The sequence below is a fragment of the Corythoichthys intestinalis genome, chromosome 18 (genome assembly GCF_030265065.1).
Source record: "Corythoichthys intestinalis isolate RoL2023-P3 chromosome 18, ASM3026506v1, whole genome shotgun sequence".
Classification (NCBI taxonomy): Eukaryota; Metazoa; Chordata; class Actinopteri; order Syngnathiformes; family Syngnathidae; genus Corythoichthys; species Corythoichthys intestinalis.
In genome coordinates, this window is record NC_080412.1 from 20,715,446 (window position 1) to 20,743,270 (window position 27,825).

At 39.7% G+C, this 27,825-nt stretch overlaps 1 protein-coding gene across 1 annotated transcript; it reads left to right on the forward strand.

Annotated features, from left to right (window-relative positions):
- Positions 1-270: 270 nt before the first annotated feature.
- LOC130906720 (tubulin-specific chaperone cofactor E-like protein) lies at positions 271-27,549 on the forward strand. The gene is made up of 9 exons (XM_057821284.1): positions 271-332; positions 2,748-2,810; positions 5,472-5,620; positions 5,675-5,814; positions 8,668-8,849; positions 8,926-9,182; positions 13,779-13,905; positions 13,987-14,103; positions 21,201-27,549. Exons 3-9 carry the CDS (start codon positions 5,482-5,484, stop codon positions 21,544-21,546), a joined length of 1,308 nt encoding a protein of 435 aa, XP_057677267.1. The 5' UTR covers positions 271-332; positions 2,748-2,810; positions 5,472-5,481; the 3' UTR covers positions 21,547-27,549.
- The last annotated feature ends 276 nt before the right edge of the window (positions 27,550-27,825 follow it).

Genomic DNA, 27,825 nt, shown 5'->3' on the forward strand with positions numbered 1-27,825 from the left:
CGCGCAACCACCATACCCCCCCCCCAAATTACAGTTATTAAAATGCATTTTTGGGTCATTCGGTGCGGATTTACGCTAACCTGCTCCAAATTAAGAGAAAAAAACAGCATACAGTTTATGTATACATGATATATTTTTAAGTATTTTCTTACATAGCTTCACATTTCACGTCAAAGCCACGACTTTTTTTTTTTTTTTAATTGCGCTAGGAGAAGCCCTGTTTAAAGTTTAAAACCATTTAAACGACGTCACATCCGGCTTCCACTGACACTTCTTCAGCGAGAAGAAAAACACAAACAAAACACTAGCGAGTGGCTTCCGGGGGGTTCACGGTGAGTGCAGTCACAATGTCCAAAAATATAACCATGTCGCTTTTAAAGTGCTAAGTTAAGAGGCTGACATAGACCACTTGATAACAGTCGTCGAATATGAAATTATTCCAATAGATGTCATGACGGGACAAGTTAGTTTTACGCGCTGAAATTATAGCACCTTGTATGCATTTCTTGAACAGCGTTTTTTCTTGACTGGCAGAGCAGGTACATTAATCACTCGTAGAGAGTTATCTCTTAGCTATATTTATCAACACCGTACAGGCCTCGGTGTTGAGTTATCGCCCCTTTTGAGTCGACCTCTGCCGAACTCCGTTCACATTTTTGTGTTTTTACCTTGACCTTGATAATTTTGGAGTGTATTTGACAGAAAATACTTTTTTTTGGCGTTTTCCCCAAACGCCATGGCTCGTGCCTCAATTCGGCATAAACAATACCTTTGAAATACATGTTTTTTTAATTAGTCTTTATTATTTGCACGGACGCTCTTCGATTTACGACAGCGTGCCTTTTGCAGTGACGTAAACCGAGCGTGCACATTGGTCGGGACTGCCATAACTACGCCTAAATTTAAGGTTTACTACATAATATGCTATTTGCAGGGCGGTGTGTTGATGGTAAGTGCAAGGTTGTTGTCTCTATCTGCACAAAAGAGTGACATTTGTTCATCAGGCATAAAGGAGCCTATTTTCTTGCTCTATTGTCAGTAACATAATACCCGCTGTTAAAATAAGGCTTGTTAGGAAGAAAATTTCTTTCATTAACACGCAGGTGTCAAACTGGCGCTCCAGGGGCCAGATCCGGATTTCCACATAATTTTGTGTGGCCCGCCTTCATGTTTCTCGCTAAAATAAAATGTGTATAACATTTCTGTAGTGAAAAGGAGCCGACGACTCCAGAAATCGGAGAACTATTCAATATTTTCCCCTTTTCTAAAGAAAAAAAAACGTATCATTTACTGGTTTTCTCTTTGTTTTTAATGAAATCCCACAGCTAAAACAGGCTTAAAAAGTCTCCAAAAAGTCTTAAATCCAATAATTTGAATGTAAGGCCTTAAAAACAACTGAAATTCTCCTAAAATCTCATAAAAAGTCTTAAATACAATTTTTAAAGGTCTTAAAAATCTATTGACGTTACTTTACTGCTTGAGTACTCCATGCTAATTTGTATCACTGTGTGAAAAAGCTGGGAATAAATTCATATACTTTGCAAGTAATTCCGGGCCTCCCAATTTTTCTTCAAATCTTTTTTCGTAAATGATGCGAAATAGTTAATGAATTGTATTCACTATGGTCTTAAAAGGGCCTTTAAAAGTCTAAAATGTGAGATTTTTTTAGCTCTTCAGAGACACTGTAAAAATACATATTAAGAAAACGTTTATACAGTTTTTCTTTTTTATTTTCTTTCTTTTTTGTCTGTTTGAAATTGCCATAAAGGATAAAAATGAAAAATGCATGAATGGAAAATATTGCTTTCTTTTTTATGAAAGAAAATAAAGAGGATTTTTTTTTTTTTTTTTTTTTTTTGGTCAAATCCACTGCGACTGGGTGGCGACCAGTTCAGGGTGTACCCTGCCTCCTGCTCGTTGTTTGCTGGAATAAGCTCCAGCACCCCCGCCACACTCGTGAGGATAAGCGGTTCACAAGATGAATAAATCCATGAATCCAAAGAAAAATACATAAAAAAAAATATCTTCAGAAATTATGTACATATACGGTGGGGAGAACAAGTATTTGATACACTGCCAATGGGAAAACCCATTGGCAGTGTATCAAATACTTGTTCTCCCCACTGTATGTGTATATATATATATATATACACATATATATATATATATATATATATATATATATATATATATATATATATATATATGGGCTATATTTAAATTTTGATTTAAACAAAAGTGGTGAACTGTAAATTTTCCCTTTTTGCAATTTTTATTTTTAATTTTAAACTTAAATAAAAAACAGATAATGAATATTATTTTCATCTTTAGAATTTATTCAATTTTTTTTAATTAAAAAAGGGAAACAATAAATATGCTTATTTCTTTTGTAATTTTTAACTAAAACAAAAAATCAAAGACAATGAACATACTCATTAAAAAAAATAAACATACTAATTTTAAAATCTTAACTAAAACTTCATTTACTTTTTTTAAAGCGACTGGTAAAACTGTAAATATTCAGATTTTTGTTTAAATTTCAGTTTAGCTGGGGAAAAAAAAAAAAAAAAAAAAAAAACAATGATGTGGGCCGAATCTGACCTGTGGGCCGAAGTTTGACACGTGTGCTTTGGATATTTTGTATACAGTAGTATCTAATAGGGTGGAGGCCGTTATCTAAGCAAACCGTACATTATGCCCTAATCCCTGCTGTCTGCCCTTTTTGTGCATTTTGTGTCTTTTCGCAGCAGGGGAATGTGACCGGATGCGCTGTTGAAAAGCGGCTCTGCTTCGGCTGCCACACATCAAAGGTAAGATTTGGCAGATCTGTGAGAAACTCTTACGGCAGGAACATCAAACTAGATCTATTTCGGCCTTGTGATATGATTTGTCTGAAAATGATAGTCCTGATCAGGATGGATAAGAGGGAAGGACTGTCCTCACTTGGACACAAACGGCGGATAAGATCTGATTTGAGGGATGTCATCGCACTGTCAAAGGGATATTAACTCATTGGCTTCCGCTAGATGTCCAATCCATTTGAAGTGATTCGCTGCCACCCTCTCTGTTCAAATGGATTGGACGTCTACTAGTGTTAAACTAAAGTGTTTAAATAAGATTTTAAGAGGTACAAGATTGGATGTCTATCGTCATTTTGGGTGTCTGAAAATGGATAGGTGGAACGTCAACTGGGCGGCAAGCTCATGTCGCCTCACGTTTCGGCTTTCTTGTCACTAATGTGATCACGCCTACGGGCTATTTTTAGAGCTTTTTTCCCGGCCGGCGCTGATGCACACGTGACACGTGAGCTCCTGTTTTGCGTGCTCTAGGGAGACTCTTTTTAAAGTTTCATTGATGAAGTTGTCCCATAGCGTCGAAAACTTGAAAAGCCTGGTGGAAGAGAAGCCCACCAGTGAAGTACCATGTTTTTGGGAAAAAACAATAAAATAATATTATATATATTTTTTTTAATGAAAATGTTAAGAGACTGGAATTTTGAGATTGTTACTATTATGTGTTATTACAAGCCATTTATTAACAATTCTAAAATGTAGAATCTTCAAATAGTCTTGAAATACAGTTTGAACTAAAACAAAAATACAATGCAATTCAGTGCATTGGGAGTTAGGACAAGTTTGTTCATATAGTGACCATTAGATGTCGCCAGTGTGCTTTCAACCGTATTACCACACGCAGTTGAAATGCCGTCAAGATTTGTATACTTTTTTTTTTTTTTTTAGAAACTGTTTTAGACTGGCGGTCCACCAGGTTTATAAACCCTGCAATAGAAACTAAATTGTAATAATCTTTAACTATCAGACAAGTTCAAACTAGGGTTGTCCCGATCACATACTTTTGCACACGAGTTTGAGTCCGATACTGAGTCTGCCTGTACAGAATACCGATCCAATACAAGTACAGAAAAGTACTGTGGATGGGAAAAAGTGCATCCAAATGTGAAGTGTTTCCAATTTGTAGACATGATCACTCTTGCGTGATGATCTTATCGTTGGTGTCCTACGACACTTTTAAAGCATTTCAAAGCAATAAAACTGGCCACTGGAGGGCAGTAGCGCATTTGGTAAGATCCCCCCAACCCGATTTAACCAGTACAGCGTAGTTGTGACCGTGCTGCTCGCCTAGCAGAGCCCACTCCGCAGGCTTGCCGCTCGCATCCCCCGCACCATCCAGTTTCCCGCACGGAAATGCGCACGGCCAAACCAGTTCCCCCCCCCCCCGGAACAGAAGTTCCCCAGGCGAACGAGGCAGTGTTCACCACAAAAGACAAAAAATCCATCTTTACGAGACAGGCGGCAATGAGGGAAAAGTTTAACCCGCTGTTGCGGCCACCAAGCATCATTTCTCAGTTAGGTATGTGTGAATAAATTGTTACTTTGCTATCAAAAGCTCTATTTGTCTGGTTGTTCATGTTATTTTGTAAAAGGAAAACATTATTCAGATGTTTGGCATGTAACCAAAGCAAAAAATAGCCGTTTAAAGTCAGTTATGTTTGAAATTTATGTGTTTACAAAAAAGCTCATTTTCTCCGTTTTTTCATCAGAAATTGGAAAATTGCTCAAACTAAGCTATTTTCTAATGCTTATTTCTAAAGAATGGAAAAAGATATGAACTTACTTTTTTTTCTGCTGAAAGACGAGAGTCTAATATTTTTTTGGTGGGTTTCTGTGGGCCTTGCAAAATCAGTCAAAATCCAGTAAAACGGCCGGGAGCGAAGGGCCTTGCTCCGCTGAAAATTGCTGGGAGTGAATGAGTTAATGATGATTGACGAGGCGTTGAAGCTTTGATCTTGCTAGAGAAGCTTGACAGCGCTACATTCAATGACGCCCAATGTGTCAATCATAATTTATCTTGTTAAACACTAGTGTGCTGTGGCAACTCATTGTGTGTCTGTGCACTGCACAGCAGTGAGTGGATTTGACTGGACTCACTCAATCAAGCATTTAACAAAGACAAGCATTTTTCTGTTATTTTTGTTTAGAAATGATGATTCGCATTATGAAGGCACATTATGAAGGGACATTAACATGTTAAAAACTTTTCTGGAACATTTTTTTCTGAAGAGCTATTTATTTAATGTTTTATTCAACTTTATAAGAAAATTCAGGCACTTCTGGAGCTATTGTTTTTGTGTGATTCAATAAACATGCTTTAGGCATTTCAGTGAAGTTTAGTGTTTGCATTATTCAGTTTTTTTACGCCAATTTTACATTTTTACTGTAAATGAATATCAAATCCAAAAATTGGTTAATCACCCCCCCAACTACTAATAATCGGTATCGGTCCTGAAAAACTCATATCACTCGATTTCTACTTGAATTAATCATAAAAAGGTGAAATGTGATTAAAAGATTTCCCAGTTTTCTCACATAGAACATGTCAAGCCCATAATTGTGTCAAAATACCCTCTCAAGATTACGAATTTGGTTAGCAGTTAACTCTTCTCAACCCAGGGCTGAGACAATGGATCAGTCCTCTGATGAAGTGGAGGCCCGCACCTTTGTGGAGGTCCTCAGCGACAAGTACAACACAGAGAACTTCCCCTACGGTCAAGGCCTGGGTGTCGTAGTGCTGCCCTCCCCTCCTGGATCCCCAGTCAAAGGTGTGCGTCGGTTCACTTCCGTGGGTGTTTTTATCCTAATGCCGGTGTTCGCAGGTCGTCTGTTCTTGCCGAACGTGTTGGTTCTGAACGACTGTGGCATCAAAAAGGCGGGTGACAGGTCCAACATTGCTGCTTTCTGTGCCCATGTGGTTGAGCTGGACCTGTCCTACAATGAGATCCACGACTGGGCTGAGGTGAGTCAAATCGTCGCTATCATGTACGCCAAGGAAAATGTGCGTCCGTGTGAGTTTCTCCAATTGGTACTTTTTTGTCTAGTATTTTTAAAGGGTATGTCATGCCCTGGGAAAATTTTAATATTCCATCATTTATCCATAAACGCATGCCTTTTGTATTCATATCATGCCACTTCGTGTAATTACACACAAGAAAATGAGAGAAATTTGGCTCGATTGTCAAGCTAAAACGACCGGCGCCCGAGATCTGGCAGATTGTGTGCGTGACGTCACGACAAGTGAAGCGAGTGCCACCGGCCACTAGGGGGGCAGCGCCTGTCTGCATCAATATACAGTGATACCTCAGCTCACGAACATAATTGGTTCCCAGAAAGTGTGTGTAAGGCGAAAAGTTCGTCTTCCGAACATTTATTTCCCATAAGAAACCATTAAAATGAGAATAATCCGTTCCCAGGTCCCCATAAAACATAATTTTCTACTAAATAAGCCTTAAAACTACACAAAAATATACCTTATTTTATGTATAATAAATGTGCTATTGTGTTAAAGAAATAAACTGTACTGTATAATAAAGTCGTTTTATTTACCTTTGTGATGGTAGTTGATGGCTTGATGGAATGGAGTGGGAGGAGGAGGGAGGGAGGGAGTTACTGTTTGGAAGGAGAGTGTTACCGGCAAAGTGCGCAGTTAGCGTAGACTCCACTGCTGTGCCCACCACATGCTTTTGGTTGTTAATAAAAGCCATCCGACGCCTCTTGTATGCACGCCGCCACCTTTCTGGAGAGGAAATCGGGCGAACCGAAGACAACCGACGACAACGAGCCAACGTGACTCGCCGGTCCACTTCTCACTACGGTGGGAAGCTGAAAGCACCGCCAATTACCAGTCGAGGGCGAATTGGTAACACGAGTCACCTTCCATAAGGACTGTAGGTAACTCTTTTTCGGTCCCATAATAGCAAAAGTACACTCAATATGGTCCAAAATCTCTATCAAACACAAACCACGTCCGCACTCAACGAAAGTGAGGGGACGAACTGGGACGCCGTGAGCGTGCGTCAGCTTCTCGTGGCGCTTTTCGACCGCGTGAATTGGTTCGTCCGCCGAAAACTAGTTCGTCAGCAGAGACTATATGCTCGCGAATTTAATGTTCTTGAGGCGAAAAGTTCGTGCGCTTAAGCGTTCGTGAGCCGAGGTATCACTATAATTCCTTCTAGTGAGGGGAGAATTAGGGGTGTTTTGAGCTGTTTATGCTGATGCATTGTGTTCGTCCTGCACATATTCCAGGTTCCCTCATGAAGAAACACCCCTCGTTGTCAATAAAAGAGAATTCAGAATTGACAGTGAGGGGTGTTTCTTCAACAAGAAAAAGGCTCAGTGCTTTAATACTGAATGGCGGCGATGATGGCAGACAATTTCGTTTCTAGTTTCAGCGACGAATCCGACGTAGAAGGACGTAACGAATGTTCATCTAATGGTGACGAGGAGAGTTACGAAGCTTTAATCGGTGTTTTAGGTTACCAATTTGAGCCCAAACGAACGCCAATGCAGCGTAATGAAACGGTCATTGAGGGGAGCAATGACACTGATGAAACATCGGCAGCAGATCGTGTGGGGAAACACCAATGATTTGTTTTGCATTTCTTTTTGTGAAGCTGATACACCGTGACTGCAAAATAAAGGAATGCATAGAATAATTATTGCGCTATCATAGCTTTTCGCTCTGCCAACAGACACAAATATGAATGGGATCAGAGGATTTGTTCTATATATTTTACGAACGATAATTTATACATGTGTCCAGTCCCGTATCCAATGGGTGACATTTTTTTATTATAAAAGAGTACTCACTCTGGCCATTTCGAGCTTGGCTGCTTCCCTCCTTTGCTTAGCCTTAGCCTCCTTTGCCACTCATCGTCCTCTTTCTTGATATCTCGGGACATTTAGATGGCTGCGCGTGTATGGTCGGCACCGCATCTCCTTTGAGCAGCAATCTTATAGCAAAACCCGATTTCACTTGTCCATAGTTCGAGAAGCTTTCAGGTGGAAAATAACACAAAACCGTGCCAGAGGCTGTGTCTAGAAAATTAGCCCTCTTTGCACAGACGAACTTTACCCATTGTCTGTGTAGTCCAGCTTTTTTTTTCGCGTTCAGGAACTCATGGATACTATATTCCGATAAATAGCTATTTGTACACCACATAGCACAGCAGTTTTGAACCATTCTAGTGATGTTTTGGTCAAACAAACCCGAACGCTACTCTCTCGTCGAGAAAAAACAATCGCACCTGGCTCCGCCTCGACTTTCATTCACCTGTCGTGACGTCCCCGCCCCATTCGGCTGTTTCCGGAACACTTTCGGAAATGTTCGTCATTTTCGATCTATTTTCGATAATTGCTCATTAATGTGATTGATTTTTTTTTGTTAACTTTATCAATATTTGTTATCTTGGCACATAACGGTTCTATTGATGTCTCACACCCCCTTTGCCGCTACATACCCTTTAACAGAGTATGAGCTGTGGTACTCAGTAAAAGAATAAAGGATATTTTAAACAGATAATTATTAAAACACACAAGCAATGATAGACGTTCAGTCGCTTGAAATGGGGCTGGCAGCTATCGAATATTCAATTGCTGTCAACCCTCCCAGTTCAAGTGGATTGGACATATTTTGCCGTCAAAGGCAGCCAATGAATAAATATAAAAAGTGATCATTAAAATTTGAATATAGCTAGACATTCACATATAAAAATGCACATTTTTTATGTGTCTTTTAGAAAAATGCTCAATAATTAATCCTCCCTTCAAAAAAATGGATGACATCTAAACTTCATTTTAATGGGTTTGCTAGATCTGCGCTATCGTTTCCAACGTCCCTCGCTTGGACTTCCTCAACCTGAGCATGAACCCATTGTGCGGCGCCACGCTGGAGCCGTGCATGGCCAACGTGTTTGCCCGGTTGCGTCGGCTCGTCCTCATTAACACACAAGTCAGCTGGGACACCGTTCACGCACTCACGCAAAACACTTCTGAGTAAGTGGAGCCACAATAACTGAAACATTCGCACACCAGGTCCAATTAACCACTCGTGCTCTGGATTTGTCCCCAGGCTGGTGGAGCTCTTCCTGTGCCTAAACGAATACCGCACTGTGTCCCAGTCCAGCACGTCCTGCCCGTCCTTGCGCCTGCTGCAGATCACCGACAACCACCTGCGTGACTGGACGGAGGTGCGCAAGTTCGGGCTCATGTACCCCGGCCTTAACGAATTGGTGCTGGCCAACAATGGCGTGGAGTGCGTGGACGAGACCCGGGAAACACTGCAACGTCTCTTTCCCAACCTGCGCTGCATCAACCTTAACAACTCAGGTAAGGAGAGATGATGTGAAAGTTCTTCAACTCATTGGCTGACATTAACGGCAATAGTTGTCCAATCCATTTTGGTGACAACTTCATGTTCACTGTATGGGTGTGTAGTTATGTATCTGTAAATTTTATTGCCGTGCAATTTTCTAAAAACAATTTTTACAAAAAAAAAAAAAAAAGGAATACAGTGGTACCTTGACTTACGATTTGAAGTAGAATTTTTTTGTAAGATCAATAATAACTCAATTATGCTCATTACACAAAGTACTCGTAAGTCAAGGTGTCACTGTAACTTAAATACAGTGCTACCTCTACTTACAACATTCATTGGTTCTGGGAGTAGTCTCCTAACCCGAAAATTTCGTTAATAGAAACACGTTTTACATGCAAATGCCCTAATCGGTTCCAAGCACTACTGACACGCCACATTAAACATTTCAATCATTCAATATATGTAACCTGTGTTATTACCTGTAATGAAGTAGATAATAGAGCAAAATGCAAAGAACAAATATCTTTCGAGTGAGGCAATGTCCTCTTTCACAGGATCAATGGTGCCTACCGCCTACCTCACTCTTCGGGACACAAAAACGCGAGGAGACCTATGCTCTAATGTAATGAACTGTCTGTGGGCTTAAAAAAAACTTCATGAAACAAAAACACAAGGCTCAGACATTGACCTGCTATATCAACAATAACACAGTAGCGCCTGTGCATGTCATCATACTGCGACACCCAAATTGAAACGTCATCAACAACAGGCCAGTAGGAGAGCAGAATCACATTACGGAGGCATGATGGGAAATATTATGACCAATAGGGCAGCAGGGTTTTATGGCTCGATATTTAAAAGCAAGAAGTACATGCATGTGTTCTCACACAGTACTCACAGTATTGTATAGTCTTTTTGTGGCTCTTGTAACCTGAAATTTCTGAACAAGAGGCAATATTCTCCCGTTTAAACGTGTCGTAACTTGAAATTTATGTATACTAAAATGATGTATGGATGTTAAACTAAGGAATACTTGTTATGAAATATTTTTTTCAAAATTAGGTATTAAAAAGCTCAAACAAAAATGTTTATAAAATAAATCATTTGGATAAAAACAGAGGAGACGCTGGATGGTAATTGTAAACAGGAGCTGCATGCCCTGCGCACGTGAACGCTGTGGCCCTGCCCTCTTTTTAATCTGCCCCTCCGCATCCATTACATATTTTTACCTGGTATTTCGATATGGAGCAGCAATAAGTTAAAAACAAACTAAAGACGGGAGAATTGAAAAGACAAACATGCACCGCTAAGAGTGTGGTGTGGAAAGCTTCAAATAGATTTTTGAAGATGCTACAGAAACCTGTGTCGGCTTTGCCGAATGTAGCGAATGTGGCACTTTGCTCTCATACGAGAAATAAATTTTAAAACTTTTCCAGCGTTACTTCATTGTGTAAAAACATTTATAATGATCACAAAAATATTTAGACTACTTAAACATTAAGAAAACTTTTTTTCTGCCAACTGGATTATATTAAAAATAAATGTCAAATGGGTTGCTGCATTTTTCTAAGGAAATAAATCATGACTAACCTGATAGGACAGACACACAAATATAAAATATATAAATGTTTATTGACTATGGTTGGGCATCGTTTGAAATTGAACGATTTAGGTTCTGATTCAGATTCCACGTTTCGATTCTGGTTCCGATTGATTCTTGAGTCCGATTCTTTTAAGAGGCTGAGTAAAAAAAAAAAGGCAGGGTCAAAAAAAAAATTGCATGGTTTATATTAAAGTCTTAATTTCTCCAGGATTTTTTTAATTATATGAACTGTCACACGGCTAATTTTAACTTGTATATAAATATCAGTCTTTGAACTCGAGCAATTTTTTTCTTGCTCGGCGGTCAGGGCATCAAAACATGGAACGAAATTTTAAAATTCGAACGATTCCTGGAGCATCGGAGTGTTAGAACCGGTTCCCATCGATGCTCGATGCCCAACCCTATTATTAACTATGCATCTTAGTCTTGTTTAATTGGAAGAATTCGTTACAAAATAATACAGTAATACAGGGTACCCGCGGGTTATTAAAAGTATTAAAAAGGCATTGAATTTAGTTTTCCATTACTAAAGGTATTAAAAGTATTAAATTAGCTGTCGTAAGTCTGGGTTTTTTTCACCGTGGTTTTAATTTTCAAGAACATCTCAGTGCAACCTAAATTATATCCGTGACGAAGTTTTTTTTTTTTTTAATCCATAACGAAGATGACGCGTAGAATTTTTACGATGCACTGCACCTTGCGCGCCGTTAACATCAACATCACAACAGCAGGCAATCGCACAGTACCAGGCCCGGAGTGGCTAATCGGGAGAACCGGGACAGTTCCCGGTTGGCCGGCCTGACGTTTGGGCCGGTCGTATTACACATTTTTAACGAAGCTTTCAGTTAAACTATTTACTAACGGCATCATGCAACCCCGCTTCGCGCGATAAATTGTGGCCCTTCTAGCATTCCGTAGTTTGAAATTCGATACCCCGCAACAGGCTCCCTCTCATTCTCCAATGCCACCAGCTCTGCCTCTGGGAAAGAGTATCATGATATCATCCTGTTGACTTGATTCTGGAAAAACTTAATTTGGGGTTTTAATGGCCGAAATGGGGCACGTTGAGGCAGCATGACAAGCGTGAACCTGTCTGGCTGTTGGCGCGACCCATTATCGTTGTTTTTGAGCATGTTTGGATAAAAGTACAGCGATAAACCATAAAAGAACATGCAGAATGAAATATTTTTCATGAGAGCACCACTAAAACTTCCACCATGGAGGCTCCAGGCACTATTTTTGGGCACAAAGACGGAGGATTGAGGTGAAATCCACTTTCTCAGGCAAAACATAAGTTGGGCATTTTAACCCAAAACATTGCACTCTGAGGTGGACTGATGAGCGTGAACTACCCTGAAATACACAGGTGTCTGAACTGTATAAGTGCATTGGGAGACAGCCGTTTTGGTGAGTTCAATTATTCTTTCAATCAATCATTCAATCTTTCACATTTAATTGCGGTAATTTTATGTCATGAATAATATGAAAACACTCATAAGTAATGATATATTACATTAAATTTTTTATTTATTTAAACTATATACTGTACGCCCCCAAAATTTTGAATATCAAATAAAAGTTGTTTTATTTTGGTAGATTAAACCAACAAAATTGAGTATGTCAATTTGCATGTACCACAAACCAAAAAAAAAAAAATGAATATGATGAAAAGCTTCAGTTTTGTACACAATTGCCAAATGTGTAATTCAAAACACCTGCAAAAGGTTCCTCATTCTTTAAAAAGTCAGTCTAATATAACATAAAATTATAGCTAGCACCCCAAAAATAAAATGGTAACTTCACACAGAACCTGCGCTTGAGCCCTTAATCTCAGAACTGTCAGTAGACGTGCTCTTCCTCCGTGCCTCCCTTTTTACAAGTTATTTGGGGAAAATTCATATTTGATTCATCTTTACAAGTGTAAAGGAAAACTCTTTTCTTGTTTCTAATGAGGCTTAAATTTGATGAACTCCTGTGCTAATAGGTGTATTTAGAAATTGAAATATATAATTTATGCATTTAAAAAAATCGCAAGTTTACGATTGACAGCATGCGATTAGTCGCGATATAAAAAAATTAATCGCTTGACAGCACGATTATTATTACAATATTTTAATAAGGTAAGTCATGACATAAAGAGGGCCGGTCTGTGGCACGAAACTTTTTGTTTTAATTGTATCTTCAATAAATGTGCATTCTTTTGTCAAACACACTTAGTAATTGAGGTTAAATTTGATGTTCAGTGCTTTATTTTTTTAATATGATTCAATATTATCTAAATAATGGGTGCGAGAAAAATATTAATTTTCAGTTGAAATGGCATTAAAAAAGGTCTTAAAAGTCTTGAATTTAGATTTATCAATCCTGGGGGGACCCTGTAATAGCCGCGGACCCGGGTCGGGTCGGGCTGGATTTTTTAGGCCAGATCTTACCTCTGAGTCGAGGTGTCACTGTCACTAAACACAGGTAGTCCCCAAGTTACGAACGAGTTCCGTTCCTACGCTGGCGACGTAACCCGAATTTCTGCGTAAGTCAGAATTATCCCTTTAAGTACTACAAAATGTCAAAATGACTATCCCAAAAAATCCAGAAGTATTGTATTTTGTTTAATGATGGAGGACACATGGCCCTCTGGTGGCAGTGTTGGGTCCGGTTGGACTGTCACCTTATATGACGGAAGAGCAGATCGGACGTCTGACGTGGATAAAGAATAATTTAGTCTACTAAATTTACATGTTGATCAGACTTGATTGACATTTGAACACCAATTGTCGTGTGCCAAGTGTCCTATTGTTAAAATGTGTGTCGTTTTGAACATAAGTGTAACTGCCGGACGAGACTCCGGCGTCGTAAAGTCGAAATCGCGTAAATCGAGTACGTTGTAACCCGGGGACTACCTCTATATTGAGAGCCAATATATTTAAGCGAGTACATGGCCGGGAAAAAAATGAAATTTTGAAATGTCAAACATGTTGAAAAATCTCCATGATTTTCTGTCATTCAGGGCTGAGTAAGTGGGGGGACATTGAGAGCCTGAATTTCTTCCCTAAGTTGCAAGAACTCAAAGTGATGGGGATTCCACTGTTGAAGCCGTACGCGACACAAGAGCGACGCAGTCTCCTTTTAGCACAGTATGTTGTGAACCCTGCTCTCACTACTTTTGTCACATCTTCATTTTTACAAGTCACTTAGTTGCTGCCTCCTTACTTCAGGCTGCCAAATATCCTTGTCCTGAACGGGGGCGCGGTATCTGACAACGACAGGGAAGCTGCTGAAAGGTTCTTCATCCGTTATTACCAAGACTGTGCAGAGCAAGAGCGCCCACACAGGTATGAAAATTTACTAAAATGCAGGACATATTAAAAAATTTTTAAGTGGAATGTTTACAAATTGCCAAACATGATTAGTGTTAGGAAATTAAACTTCATAACATCTAAATAATGAAATGGGCATTCCACTTAACTTAGTGGGAGAATATGTAGTCCCGAACCAGGATTGGGTGGAGAGTGGGGGCGACGGAACTAACCTTTGGTGGGAAGACAATGCCACCACTCTCTCCCCGCTCAATGAATGCTTTGTGCTGGGAATTCTGATTGGAAAATGGATACACAAGGTAGCTGGTAGATTTTTTTTTTTTTTTTTTTACATTTTAAATACATGCACCTACTTTGTGGGACTTTAAACTCTAATTAAGGACAAAGAGGGATTTGGGGGAGTGATATTGGTGGCTATAACCGAAGTGTATTTGTTTTTATTCTTCTTGGATTGAGAAATTTGCTTTTTAAATTTTTGTAAATTGATAATTTTACAGTCTTGCTCATCATTATTTGAAATTCTCCATTTTGTTGCATAATCTCAACAATATCTTCATGAGTAAATAAAATTTCGGGTATAAAGATATTGTAATATTAGGTCCCAAATTATTTTAACAAAGAAAATAGACAAAGGTTTTTAGCGTCCTCTTTGTTTGTTTCCTGAATATATTAAAAAATATATGTACCGGCACTTGAACTTTGAGTGGCAATAATGGTGAGCAGGACTACTGGACTGTCTCAGGAAATTAGAATACACAATATTCTAATTTCCTGAGACAGTCAGGAAATTAGAATATTGTGTATTCTAATTTCCTGAGACAGTCCTGTATATATACACAGGACTGTCTCAAAAAATTAGAATATTGTGTATTCTAATTTTCTGAGACAGTCCAGTATATTTAGTTTTAAAAAGAAAACAAACAAACAAACAAAAAATATGTACAGCCAGTGCCCGGTTCACAAACGAGTTCCGTTCCTGCGCTGGCGATGTAACCCGAATTTCCGCGTAAATTGGAATTAACCCATTAAATACCTCAAAACACCCTCTAAAAAAAAAAAAAAAAAAAAAAAGATCTTCAAAAACATGTATTATACATCATTGTACTGTCCTCGCTAAGACGTTGGAGCTAAGTCCTAGCTAGACAGTGAGCTAAGCTCCGAAATGACAGTGTCAACGTCCGTGTGGTTTGCTGACTTTATTCAGCTGCTTATGACATCAACACTTGCAGAATGAAACTAAAATAAAATGAAATTGAATCAGTCTCATCTTCAATAAAAGCAATTCAAATTTGCGTCTACAAGTGGCTGCTGATACAGCAACAATAAATGATTAGCATGTATCAGTTAGCGTTCGCACCTCATCAAAAACAATCATATAAACTGGCCCCACCTATTCGACTACAATTGAAAACGCACAATAAGCAGTACAAAAGGTGTTATAAACAGCCATCGCCTCTGGATACTTCACAAGCAAAAAATGTGCGTGCAGTCTGTCACCTCTACTGCTCTGTGTGCGTGTGTTGGGTGGGCGGGCACGTCTGTACGTTTCTTTGCTTCCTGTACTAAGCTTCCTGCACCAAAATAAAAGCATGTATCATAAAACAAAAGTCAACAGTTTAAAAAAACAAAACAAAAAACGACGAAATGCAGGCGCCTTAAAGTCGAAATCGCGCAAGTCGGGTCTGTCATAACCTGGGGACTACCTATATATAAAAATAGTATTAAAATACACCAATGATCAATAATATTTAAAGGGATCCACGGACAGAAAGACTTGTAGTTCTTAAAAGACAAATGTTATTATGAGTTAAAATAATTTGATATTAAAACCCCTCTTGATGTTTTCATTTTTATACAATTTGTAAAAATGAGTTTAATTAGTACCGTAATTTCCCGAATATAACGCGCACTTTTTTTCCCCAAAATCAACTTGTAAAATCATGGTGCGCATTATAAACGGGTACATGAATGGAGACAGAAATATATATATATTACATATATATATATAAACCGATTTTTTTTTTTATTGACACGGCCACGATGTGTTGAAGAAACGTATGCAGCAACCCGTTGCCGACCATTACGGTACGTGACGTCACCATTTTGTTTCGGTAATACGTCACTCTAATCGGCCGAATGATTTCGTCTGTGTTAAATTCTGCTTTTTTTACTCTTCATAAAGCACGGAATTTAGTTTCTTGAACTCATTTGAGTCAACGTTTATTGCAGCTCCGCAACTCTGACCATAATGTAAGCACACAGACTTCCTGTGTCCGTCAACTATAACTGTCCCTAATAGTTCCTATTACTGTCGTGGTCATAGCGATGAGCTCTCACGGATTTCCGACTTACGTTCTCACTTTCATTTTACCGTATCAATCCATGGAAGAAACATTTATTCATCATGATGAAACGAGCAAGTTATACAGCAGCCTTTAAAAGAAAAGTCACATCTGTTTTGTTTTCTCCTAGATTCTGGTAAGCTGGAGAAGTTGTCAAATCGTATTATTACCGTAAATATTGTCAGTTTATGGTAATGTTTTGAACTACCAATATGCTATGCTTGTGCTGTGTTTCACCAGTCAGTAAAATGACATTTCTGTATCTGTACACGAGCTCTGTTTTCTTGTATTCTTCTATTTATTGGTGCTAAAATTAGGGTGCGCGTTATAAACGGGTACAATATTTTTCCCTAGATTTTACAAGTAAATTTGGGGTGCGCATTATACACGGGTGCGCCTTATATTCGGGAAATTACGGTAGGTTGCCAATGTTGTTGACATCGCAGGGCTGTGACATCACTTGGTTAAGCTGCCGGGCTTCCAGAGTATGACTCTAGCGCAGTACTTCTCAAATAGTGGGGGGCGCCCACCCAGGGGGGCCAGAAAGATGCCGGGGGTGGTTTTTGTGACCTCGGGGAACATACTTTTTTTTGCCATACTAGAATAAAGTGTACTTGCACATCCACTCAGTGGGTAGAAGTGGCGCTCTTATTTTCAGAGTGCGCACAGTATATTTGAACCAAACAAGAGCACACAGCAAAGCGATATGAAGAGCTGGGCGCCGTTCTCGGGCCGGGCTCACGCAGCGACCCACTCTCTTCTCCGGTTATCACGTGTCCGCCCGGGAAGCGCCACGTTCGACTTAGGAGCATCACGACGACCGCCCTCTCCTCCGGTTCTTCCTTGGCCGCCGAGAATGCGTTGTTTTTGTGCCGTTTGGCTTTTGACTTTGACTTTTAATACAGTGGGGCACGAGGAAAGACCATTCTGTTTACTGCGTCTAAAAAAGTTTATAGCGGACAGCGGGAAGCCAAATCAATTTAGACGTCACTTCTAGAAATGAGACCCCAATCTCATTGCTGCTTGATTGTTTTTCAGCAAAAACATGCCGAATATTGCCAAAATCGTACCGCTTTGTCAGTGTTATATCAGTAGAGCACTGTTTAGCATGCTCAGTGCTAAATAACCCCACCCCATTGCAAAGAAGCTGATACTGCGAGCAGCAAAAATGAAAACTTTCCCTCTGTCCAATGACGTTTTTGTTCATTTTTGTTGTTTTTTTTTTTTTTTGGTCAAATTGTTTGGCATATTGTCCTAATCAGTTAATGTTGCTAATTAATTTGAATTTATTATTATTTATTGATTTTATTAAAATTTATTTTTCAGTATCAAATGGTAAAGAAATGTACCTTGAGTGTATTTTTACATTTTGGATGTGATTTTTTTTTTTTTTTTTTTTTTTAATTAAACAGGCAAATTGATGCGCTTTAAGGCTTTCCTGTTACAAACAAAACAGTTTTAATAAAGTTATGCTTTATTGTAAGTTGATCAATGTTTTTTTTCTTTAATGGAAAAAAGACACAATGTTAAGCAGAGGTGTACTTATAAAAATAATTTTATAGACAAATGATACTATTTACAGTGGCGGCAGAGAGTAAGGGTGGGGCGCGAAACGTTAACATCTTCCAAGGGGGGATGTAACAGAAAATAATTGAGAAGCACTGCTCTAGCGAAATAAACATGTCATCTGTTGAAACCTTTCAATTTGAACTTGAGAGGAACATTAATGAGCATGACAGCACCGTCGATATTTCACAAAACGAGCAGCAAAAGAAAAATTAACAGGAAAGACTGGATGACACATGACGAGAGTATGGACGGTGTTCTGCCAAAATGTGCTACACCGATGAAACGTCTTATAAGAGGCGAATGTGACACCCAAGGTACTACCGTGAACTTTCAGCTTGTTTTGTTTAGATGGATACAGACAGAATATAATAAAGATGCCTTAAGAAAATATGTAAATGTAGTAGTATCAAATAAGGGTGGTTTAAATACGCTATGTGACTAATGTGGTCAACAGCTGAACAATCTGCTTTAAAGCTGCCACAAGAATACTCAATTCTTAAAAGTATGAGAGGGAAACGCATGCAAAAAGTATTTTGAGGCAATGAAAAGGTAATAAAAGACTCAATAAAAACACAAATAGTAAGTGCTCGCCTCTTTTGCGCATGTGTTGGACGTCTCGCCACGTAGAAGGAATTGCAGTTACGCGGTAGTATTCATCGGGTGACAGTGATAATCTACGTCATCACCCCGAGCATCCATAAAACATGGCGCCCTCCATAGGTCAAACGTTCTCAAAACATGAACTAAATATTATAGATTTTTTTAGATCAATGGCAATATATTATGTGTTTCTAATAACATATTTCAGTAAGAGCAATTGTGGCTTATTACTACAAGTCTCTAAGTTCCCTTTAAAAAACTAGAAGACTAATTTGAGAGAGCAGACCGCTCCCTAAGAAGCCGAATTCAAAGCATCGCCATATTCTTAAGAGTTAGCACCAAGTTTTAGTATGAAACAAGTGAAATTAATTTCTCATCCCTCTGACCTTTGACCGCATCCCAGTTAAAATGAATTCGGCGTCTATGGCCGTCAATGGCAGTCAATGAATTGAATATTAGGGCTGTCAAACGATAAAATTTTTTAATCGAGTTAGTCACAGCTTAAAAATTAATTAATCATAATTAATCGCAATTCAAACATCTCTAAAATATGCCATATTATTCTGTAAATTATTGGTGGAATGGAAAGATAAGACACAAGACGGACATAAACATTCAACATACTGTACATAAGTACTGTATTTGTTTCTTATAACAATAAATCCACAAGATGGCATTAACATATTAACATTTATGTGTATTTTGTAGTGCTGTCAAAATTATCGTGTTAACGGGCGGTAATTAATTTTTATTATTAATCACGTTAAAATATTTTACACATTTAACGCACATGCCCCACTCAAACAGATTAAAATGACAGCACAGTGTCATGTCCACTTGTTACTTGTGTTTTTGGGTGTTTTGTCGCCCTCTGCTGGCGCTTGGGTGCGACTGATTTTATGGGTTTCAGCACCATGAGCATTGTGTAATTATTGACATTAACAATGGCGAGCTACTAGTTTATTTTTTGATTGAAAATTTTACAAATTTTATTAAAACGAAAACATTAAGAGGGGTTTTAATATAACATTTCTATAACTTGTACTAACATTTATCTTTTAAAAACTACAAGTCTTTCTATCCATGGATCGCTTTAACAGAATGTTAATAATGTTAATGCCATCTTGTTGATTTATTGTTATAATAAACAAATACAGTCCTTATGTACCGTATGTTGAATGTATATATCCATCTTGTGTCTTATCTTTCCATTCCAACAATAATTTACAGAAAAATATGGCATATTTTATAATTTGTTTGAATTGCGATTAATTACGATTAATTTTTAAGCTGTGATTAACTCAATTAAAATTTCCCTCTTAACCGTTTGGCCGTTAGGGACCGTTTGACAGCCCTAGTATTTTGCATAGCTATTTGATTAGGAATGCCAGTTCTCTTTGCATTAAGCGCTTTTTTTTTTTGGTGAAGATTATTTTTTTGAGAGATAGGAATATTATTTTTGTTGTGCTTTCACTAAATGATACTGTAGCGACTTAACTGTTCGGCCCAAATGCATGATAGGAAGTTGGGCAACCATGACTGTCAGCGGTGGCTGCAAATGGTATACAGTATGTTCTGTGTTGTGTTCCATTAAGCGTGTTAAGAAAAAGAACATCTCCTGCTCTGACGAAATACATGATGGGAAGTTGGGCAACCATGACTGTCAGTGGTGGCTGCAAATGGTATGCAGTATGTTCTGCGTTGCATTCAATTAGGCGTGTTAAGAAAAAGAACGTTTCCTGCTCTGCCGAAATGCATAATGGGAAGTTGAGCAACCATGACTGTCAGTGGTGGCTGCAAATGGTATACAAAATGTTCTGTGTTGTGTTCAACTAAGCAAGCATGTTAAGAGAATGATCGTCTCTTTCTCCGCCTAAGTGCATGATGGGAAGTTGGGCAACCATGACTGTTAGTGGTGGCTGCTTAAGCCAATAAAAGGGACGATCAGATGAGCGCCTGTGTCCACTCGCATTTCTCAGCCTTTTCAGTCTCAATGTGCTAAAAGGGCGTCATTGTAAACTATTTGAGGCAACACATTAGCGGGTCATTCCGTCCATGCGTTTATTGCGTCAAATATTTTAACGTGATTCATTTTAAAAATTAATTACCGCCCGTTAACATGATAAATTTCACAGTCCTATTGAATATATATTTAAAAAAAAAAAAAAAAAAAAAACAGCTCCACCTGGCGGGCTTTGGACTCTGAATTAGACCACTAGTGGGGAAAAATAGTTAAATTAATCTGTCCATGAGAGGTTCAGCGCTGCCTGAATGTATTGTGTGACATTGCAAGTCATTGAGAAACAAGCGTAGCATGAAAAGAGGCCAGAGAGCTGTACAGGAAGGATTAGTTGCAGGAGGAGTGACCAGACCGAAAATGAAATGCGAGTCTTCACTGGAGTTCGAAGAGGGGCTGAGGGAAGAAGGTGGAGAGGGAATATTGAGTGTTAAGTGAGAATAAGAATAAGCGTCGAGTTTGACATTTTTAACCTGTCATGAAAATTTAGATCAAATCAATCAATAAATAAAGATCATCAATAAATCAGAGGAAAAACGATGAATTCCAAGTTTGTCTTTTAAAAAGCAGCTTTGCACTCATAGGTACAGTGAGCTGGTATCCAAGTACGGTCAGCTAGCCCCGTTGGCCGACGTTGATCTGAGTCCTCGCTGCACAATAGTGGAGGTCCGATGGGGCGACAGGGTGGAGGCGATCAGCCTCCGCCTGGAGCAGACGGTGACCGACCTGAAGAAGCAGCTGAGGGCGCTTCTTCAGCTGCCCTCCAACGGGATCCGACTATTCTACATCAACCGGGAAATGTGTTCGGTCGTCGGGCCGGAGGAGTTGAAGTGCGGCTTTCGGGCCCTCCACTCATACAGCATCCGAGATGGAGACGAGATCCTCGTTGTGCCCAAGGTGAAAAGCCGTGCGAACTCCTCACATCTTTGAGGTCTGATGCACTGGCTTTGTTTTTTTTCCTGCTTTTTGGGGGGAGGTTTACAGGACTTTCTGAACACTTACTGGGTTTGTTTTTCTGTTTTTGGGAAGATGGGTTGTGGGTTCACAAGACTTGCTGCACACTTACTGGATTCACTTTGACTTGAATTTGTAATATTATGCAAAATATTGTTTGGCTGCTAGTTTGGACGTCAAAAATGTGAGAAGGAAAATCTGTCCCACTAAAATTATGAATATATTTTAGGAAAAGTAAACTTAACAGAGCCACCTAGATACATTTATAGTGATGGGGATACTGGGGAAAATCTTTACAAATCTGTACATCGTCACAAGGAGTGGCTAACATTGAGCACTAAAACCCGGCCTTCAACTCTGCCGAGATCCAATCCATCTGCCTTGCAGATTTTGTCTAACAATCGGCAATCTAGGGCAGTGTTTTTCAACCTTTTCTGAGTCATGGCACGTTTTTTTGTCGAGGCACAACACAAACCAAAAATTACTTTTTGTGCAGAATAGACATGTTTCCTGAGCAAAACATGGGCTTGGAAAATTTCTGCTCCGAACTTCTTCTAGTTTACACAAAACATCATTAGTTGCGGTTGAAGTTAGCAGTGTGTTGAAGAAGTCAAAATCAAATCAAAGGAACCCACTGATTTTCCAAAAATGGATTTAACACAACTTACAACAACTTGCTGTGTGAACTCCTGGAAGCGCCTAAATTTATGGTTTGAAGGTGAATGTTTTTATCACCGACCAGCTACAAAGCGCCACTGTGGATGTACCCGGCCATACACCTTATATATGAAACCAGCAGATAATATTTCAAGAATGTGGATCGCTTCTCTAAACTTAAAGGCTCCACCTGAAAGATTCTATGTTTGTTCTTATCACTACGTTGATATAAAATTTTTTTTTTTAAAAAACACAGAAGAACATCCTTTCCTAGAACTTTGGTTGTGTTGTCGTAGTAGCAGCTACAGCAGCAGTAGTTTTAGTCCATCCATCCATCCATCCATCATCTTCCGCTTGCTCCGGGGTTGGGTCGCGGGGGCAGCAACCTTAACAGGGAAGCCCAGACTTCCCTCTCCCCAGCCACTTCAACCAGCTTCTCTGGTGGGATCCCAAGGCCATGCCAGCCGAGAGACATAGTCTCTCCAGCGTGTCCTTGGTCGTCCCCCGGGCCTCCCACCGGTGGGACATGCCCGGAATACCTCTCCAGGGAGGCGTCCAGGAGGCATCCGAACCAGATGCCAGAACCACCTCAGCTGGCTTCTCTCAACGCAGAGAAGCAGAGACTCGACACAGTGTCCCTCCCGGATGATCGAGCTTCTCACCCTATCTCTAAGGGAGAGCCCGGACACACTGCGGACCAAACTAATTTTGGCCACTTGTATCCGGGATCTTGCTCTTTCGGTCACGACCCACAGCTCGTGACCATAGGTGAGGCTAGGAACGTAGATCAACTGGTAAATCGAGAGCTTCGCGTTTCGGCTCAGCTCCTTCTTCATCAGTATGGACCGGTGCAGAGTCCGCATTAGTGCAGACGCTGCACCGATCCGCCTGTCGATGTCCCGCTCCCTTCTACCCTCACTTGTGAACAAGACCTCGAGATACTTGAACTCCTCCACTTGGGGCACGATCTCATCCCCGACCCGGAGAGGGCACCCCACCCTTTTCCGACTGAGGACCATGGTATCTGATTTGAAGGTGCTGATCTTCATCCCAACCGCTTCACACTTGACTGCGAACCACTCCAGTGAGAGTTGGAGGTCACGGCTTGATGAAGCCAGCAGCACCACATCCTCTGCAAAAAGCAGAGATGCAACGCTAAGGTCACCAAACCCGACCCCCTCAACGCTTCGGCTGCGCCTAGAAATTCTGTCCATAAAAATTATGAACAGAATCTGTGATAAAGGGCAGCCTTGGCGGAGTCCAACCCTCACTGGGAATAAATTCGACTTACTGCCGGCAATGCGGCCCAAACTCTGACACCAGTCGTACAGGGACCGAACATCTCTTATCAAGGCGCTCGGTACCCCGTACTCCCGGAGCACCCCCCACAGGACTCACTGAGGCACATGGTCGAACGGCTTCTCCAGATCCACAAAACACATGTAGACTGGTTGGGCGAACTCCCATGCACCCTCGAGGACCCTGCCGAGGGTGTGGAGCTGGTCCACTGTTCCACGGCCGGGACGAAAACCACACCGCTCCTCCTGAATCCGAGATTCGACTTCCCGACGGACCCTCTTCCCCAGCACCCTTGAATAGACTTTACCGGGGAGGCTGAAGAGTGTGATCCCGCCTCGGAAACTTGTCGATATTTAATTGTAAAATAATTTCTCAATATTTAAATGTACTCAGTGTGAAACTTGAACCTGTTTAGATGAACACAAAGCCGATATCCTGTCAGGAATTGAAGAAAGACACACACAAAGCTCTTCTTCAACAGCTCTCAGTCTGTTTTTTTTTTTATTTTATCTTTTTTATAGCAGTTAGCTTGCTTAGCATCATTGCGCTGTTGGATAGCTGCTCATGTCGCGTTCAAAAACTGTTCGGATTTCTACCCATCAGCCACCTTGCTGTCCTCGACAATGTGTTGGAATAAAACAGTTGTTGGTCGTCACTTATGGAAAAAATGGAAAGGACACTTTCGTGTATATCGACACTTGACCAGTCGAATCAAATGATGTACAGTAGACTTGCTCAGGTCCACATTCGCACACAGCAAGGTGACACGAGCTATACCTCGCTCATCTACACACGACCGAAAAGGGATATTGGATAATTTCTCGCGGCACACCAGACGATCTCTCACAGCACACTAGTGTGCTGCAGCATGTTGGTTGAAAAACACTGATCTAGAGAATGCTAATTCAATTTTCAGTGTAATGTATACGTAAGTACAGTAACTGCATTTTGTGTGCCAATTTGCCTTGGTGTGGACACCGTGCAACAACCGTTACATACAGTTTACTAGACCAGAGCTATGTTGCGATGTAGTTTTCGGAATATTTCCAGTATACTATCTTTCTGTTATTGTATTATCGCGTGAGCTGTAATTTCATTGACACCACCTTACAACTTATTTGAAATTTGACTCCTTTGTCACATTGTTGTGCACCAGTATTAAAAACATACACACAATTGTTAACATCTACTGATTGCAAAACAGTCAACATCAATTATGCTGATGCTGACGCTTTTAGCTTGTCACATTTTTATATTTTGTCTTTTCAAGTACTGAACCGGAGTACCATTTTTTTTCTCTCAAACCGTCCAGTCCATAATTTGAATTTGCTTTCCCGTTGCGTTGTGGACTTAATGGTAACCAGACACCTGCTGAAGTGTCAAGTCACTTCCTCTTATTCTATTAGGCTGGCTGACCATTGGGGTGGCAGCAGGGGGGAGCCAAAACCCAGCCCCCCTGTCTGCCTGAATGCCCCTTTCTTAGATGGCCCTCACAAACTAGACACCTTGAGTGTCCGCTCTTTCACAGGATGTGGGGTCCTGACCTCTCCCACTGGCTCACATTGGTCTTGATTTCTCCCCCAATCCTAAGAAACTAAACTGAATTCTCAATGGCAGGAGATTACTGGTATTTCAACATCCTTGGATGTTTTTTACAATGATTCTAGCTCTGGTAACTGATCTGCAGAGGATCCTAGTTTGCAAGCGGTCATCGACCATTGTAATCCCTGTCTTTCACTAATCTTATGTTCCTAATAACCCAGCAAAAAGGGAGGGTCGGTTGCCCTATGTAGAGTTAAAGGTCTTAAGTACGCATGTGCCGGTATGATATTCTGGCGGTATGATAACCTTACACCAAAATTACAGCTCTAAAATGTGTTACTTTGAGATATCTGGGTTAAAAAAAAAAACTTTTTTTTTTTTTTCCATTGAACAGGATTTTTATTTTTCAAAACATATTAGCAAATTGGAACATAAATCTAATGTTAAGTTAAAACAAATTAAAAAGAAAAAAACTTTAATATTCTGAATAAAATTAAAATAACTGCAGTCCTTTAGGTGAGCCTAAACCCATAGCCACAGCTCAACAATATTACCATCAGAACAAAAATAATTATTTTCCATAAAAAGCACATGTGTATGACTCGTATCATGTTTACATTATACACACACTCGTTCTCAACACAGACTGTTGCAACAGAGAGAAAAAAAGACATTTTTCCACCGCTAGACACACTAAACACACTGGAGTTAACTCTCGTAGCTGGTGGGAAACATTCATGACAGTGTTTATGAACTTTTAATTTTGTAAAAATGCAAAATCATATTGGAGGTATTGCCTCCTCGGCAACCACCCTCCGCTAACATGTTTTACATGTCAGTTGGCCCTCCTCTAAGCCACGGCCGTTTGTAACTTTTCCGTAGCCGACGTATTCCTCTAACAGTGATTTCGTTTTCTTCGATTGGGGGAAAAAGTTCAGGAGTTTCACCTCCTCCAGCCATCGTGTAGCACAGCTAACTCATTGACACTGAGCAACAACCAGTGGAGGAGGGTTGAGCCTTGCAGCTGCAAACGAGGGATTTCTCCATGGATTTTTTGGGACATAAAAAATAGCTAATACCTTAGGGACGGTATGACGGAAAAGTTTTGTGGTTTTGAAACCTTGACGTTTTTATGCCACGGTATACCATCACGTTTGCTTGTGGCATTAGCCGCTAGCATTAGCCTACTGGGCTTCTGTTTGTTTGATTTCTTGATAGCCGCTTGACTTCATACGTAAGCACACTGCTTTCTGAAAGGGGAATTAATATAGCCGAACAACACAGAGTCAAAGCGTCAAGTCACATTTTAGAGCTTTTGTAGAGGCCTGGCGAAACATAAAAATGGAGGAAGCCCTGCATTTTGTGATTACCTTAAAAATATTTTATTAAACATCTAAAATAACAAAACTTGTCCTGTTAAATCGAACCACAAATCACTCTTTTGGGATGCAAAACAATAGATGTTAAGATGCCTTGTAGAGAAGCCTCCACCCATCAACAGTATTCAGTGGTGTAATCTTCCTTACTAATATTTTGAGGTAATCAGTTGTGTTTTCACACTGAAACCCCTGAGGCAGGAGGGACTACTGATGTTCTACTTAGCTGCGCATTAACTGGTGAAGCCTGCTTGAATAAGAGACGAAATGTCCCCTAAGATAACCACAACAGTCCACTGGCGAACGGCCTAAGAGCAAATGTAAATCCAAAAGATACTGTCCCGTTAAGAAATTACGAAATCTGAAACTTTTCCATCCAGCAACAGTGTTGAAAAAGTCATTTTTGAAACCCTAAATTTACACAAATGTAGTGAGAAATCTTGCATGGAAAAAATATTTGCAGCTTCTGGATTGAAACCAGGTCTTTCCTAGGAAACTTGACTTATATTTCATTGTATGTGTATTTTAGTGTTTTTCTATTGATAACCTGCTCACCAAGTTTACTTTCGAGGTTGTGGATGACCTGAAATTTCAGGAAAATGAACATTTGGGATGGAGGGTCTGGTGGATATTTTGCGTGGTATTTGGTGATTGAACGCTATCGTGGGATGTAACGTGAATTGTTTGCCATATGGTGTCGGTTTTTATGTCTTTTGAGATTTGTTTTTAATTGTGTATAAAATGTGTCACTGCTCTCACACTTTTAGGACTCAAATATTATTTGTAATGTTTGAATTATCTAAAAACATGAACTGATATTTGCAGTATTCTGAGTTTGCTGAAATGCTCTGAAATGTTAGCACAACTTCGTTTTGCTTACCTTTACGAGAGGAATTTTTACCAAATTTTCAGAAGAACAAGTTTCACCCTCACTTTCAGAAAGATTTTAAAAGAATAGTAAACCGCCAATGCCTAAGTGTTTACTTTGTGCTGTCCTGATGTATTAGTGATGTTTTTTGTGTTTTATTTCTCAATATTGTGCTATTTTCACAGCTCTGTACTCTATAATGTTGCTTTGGTGTCTTTTGAAAAAAATAAATTATGATCCTATTCTAAAACTAAATTTCTTTCTTAGCTACAATGGGGCAAATAAGTATTTAGTCAACCACTAATTGTGCAAGTTCTCCCACTTGAAAATATTAGAGAGGCCTGTAATTGTCAGCATGGGTAAACCTCAACCATGAGAGACAGAATGTGGAAAAAAAAAATTGAAAATCACATTGTTTGATTTTTAAAGAATTTATTTGCAAATCATGGTGGAAAAGAAGTATTTGGTCAATACCAAAAGTTCATCTCAATAGTTTGTTATGTACCCTTTGTT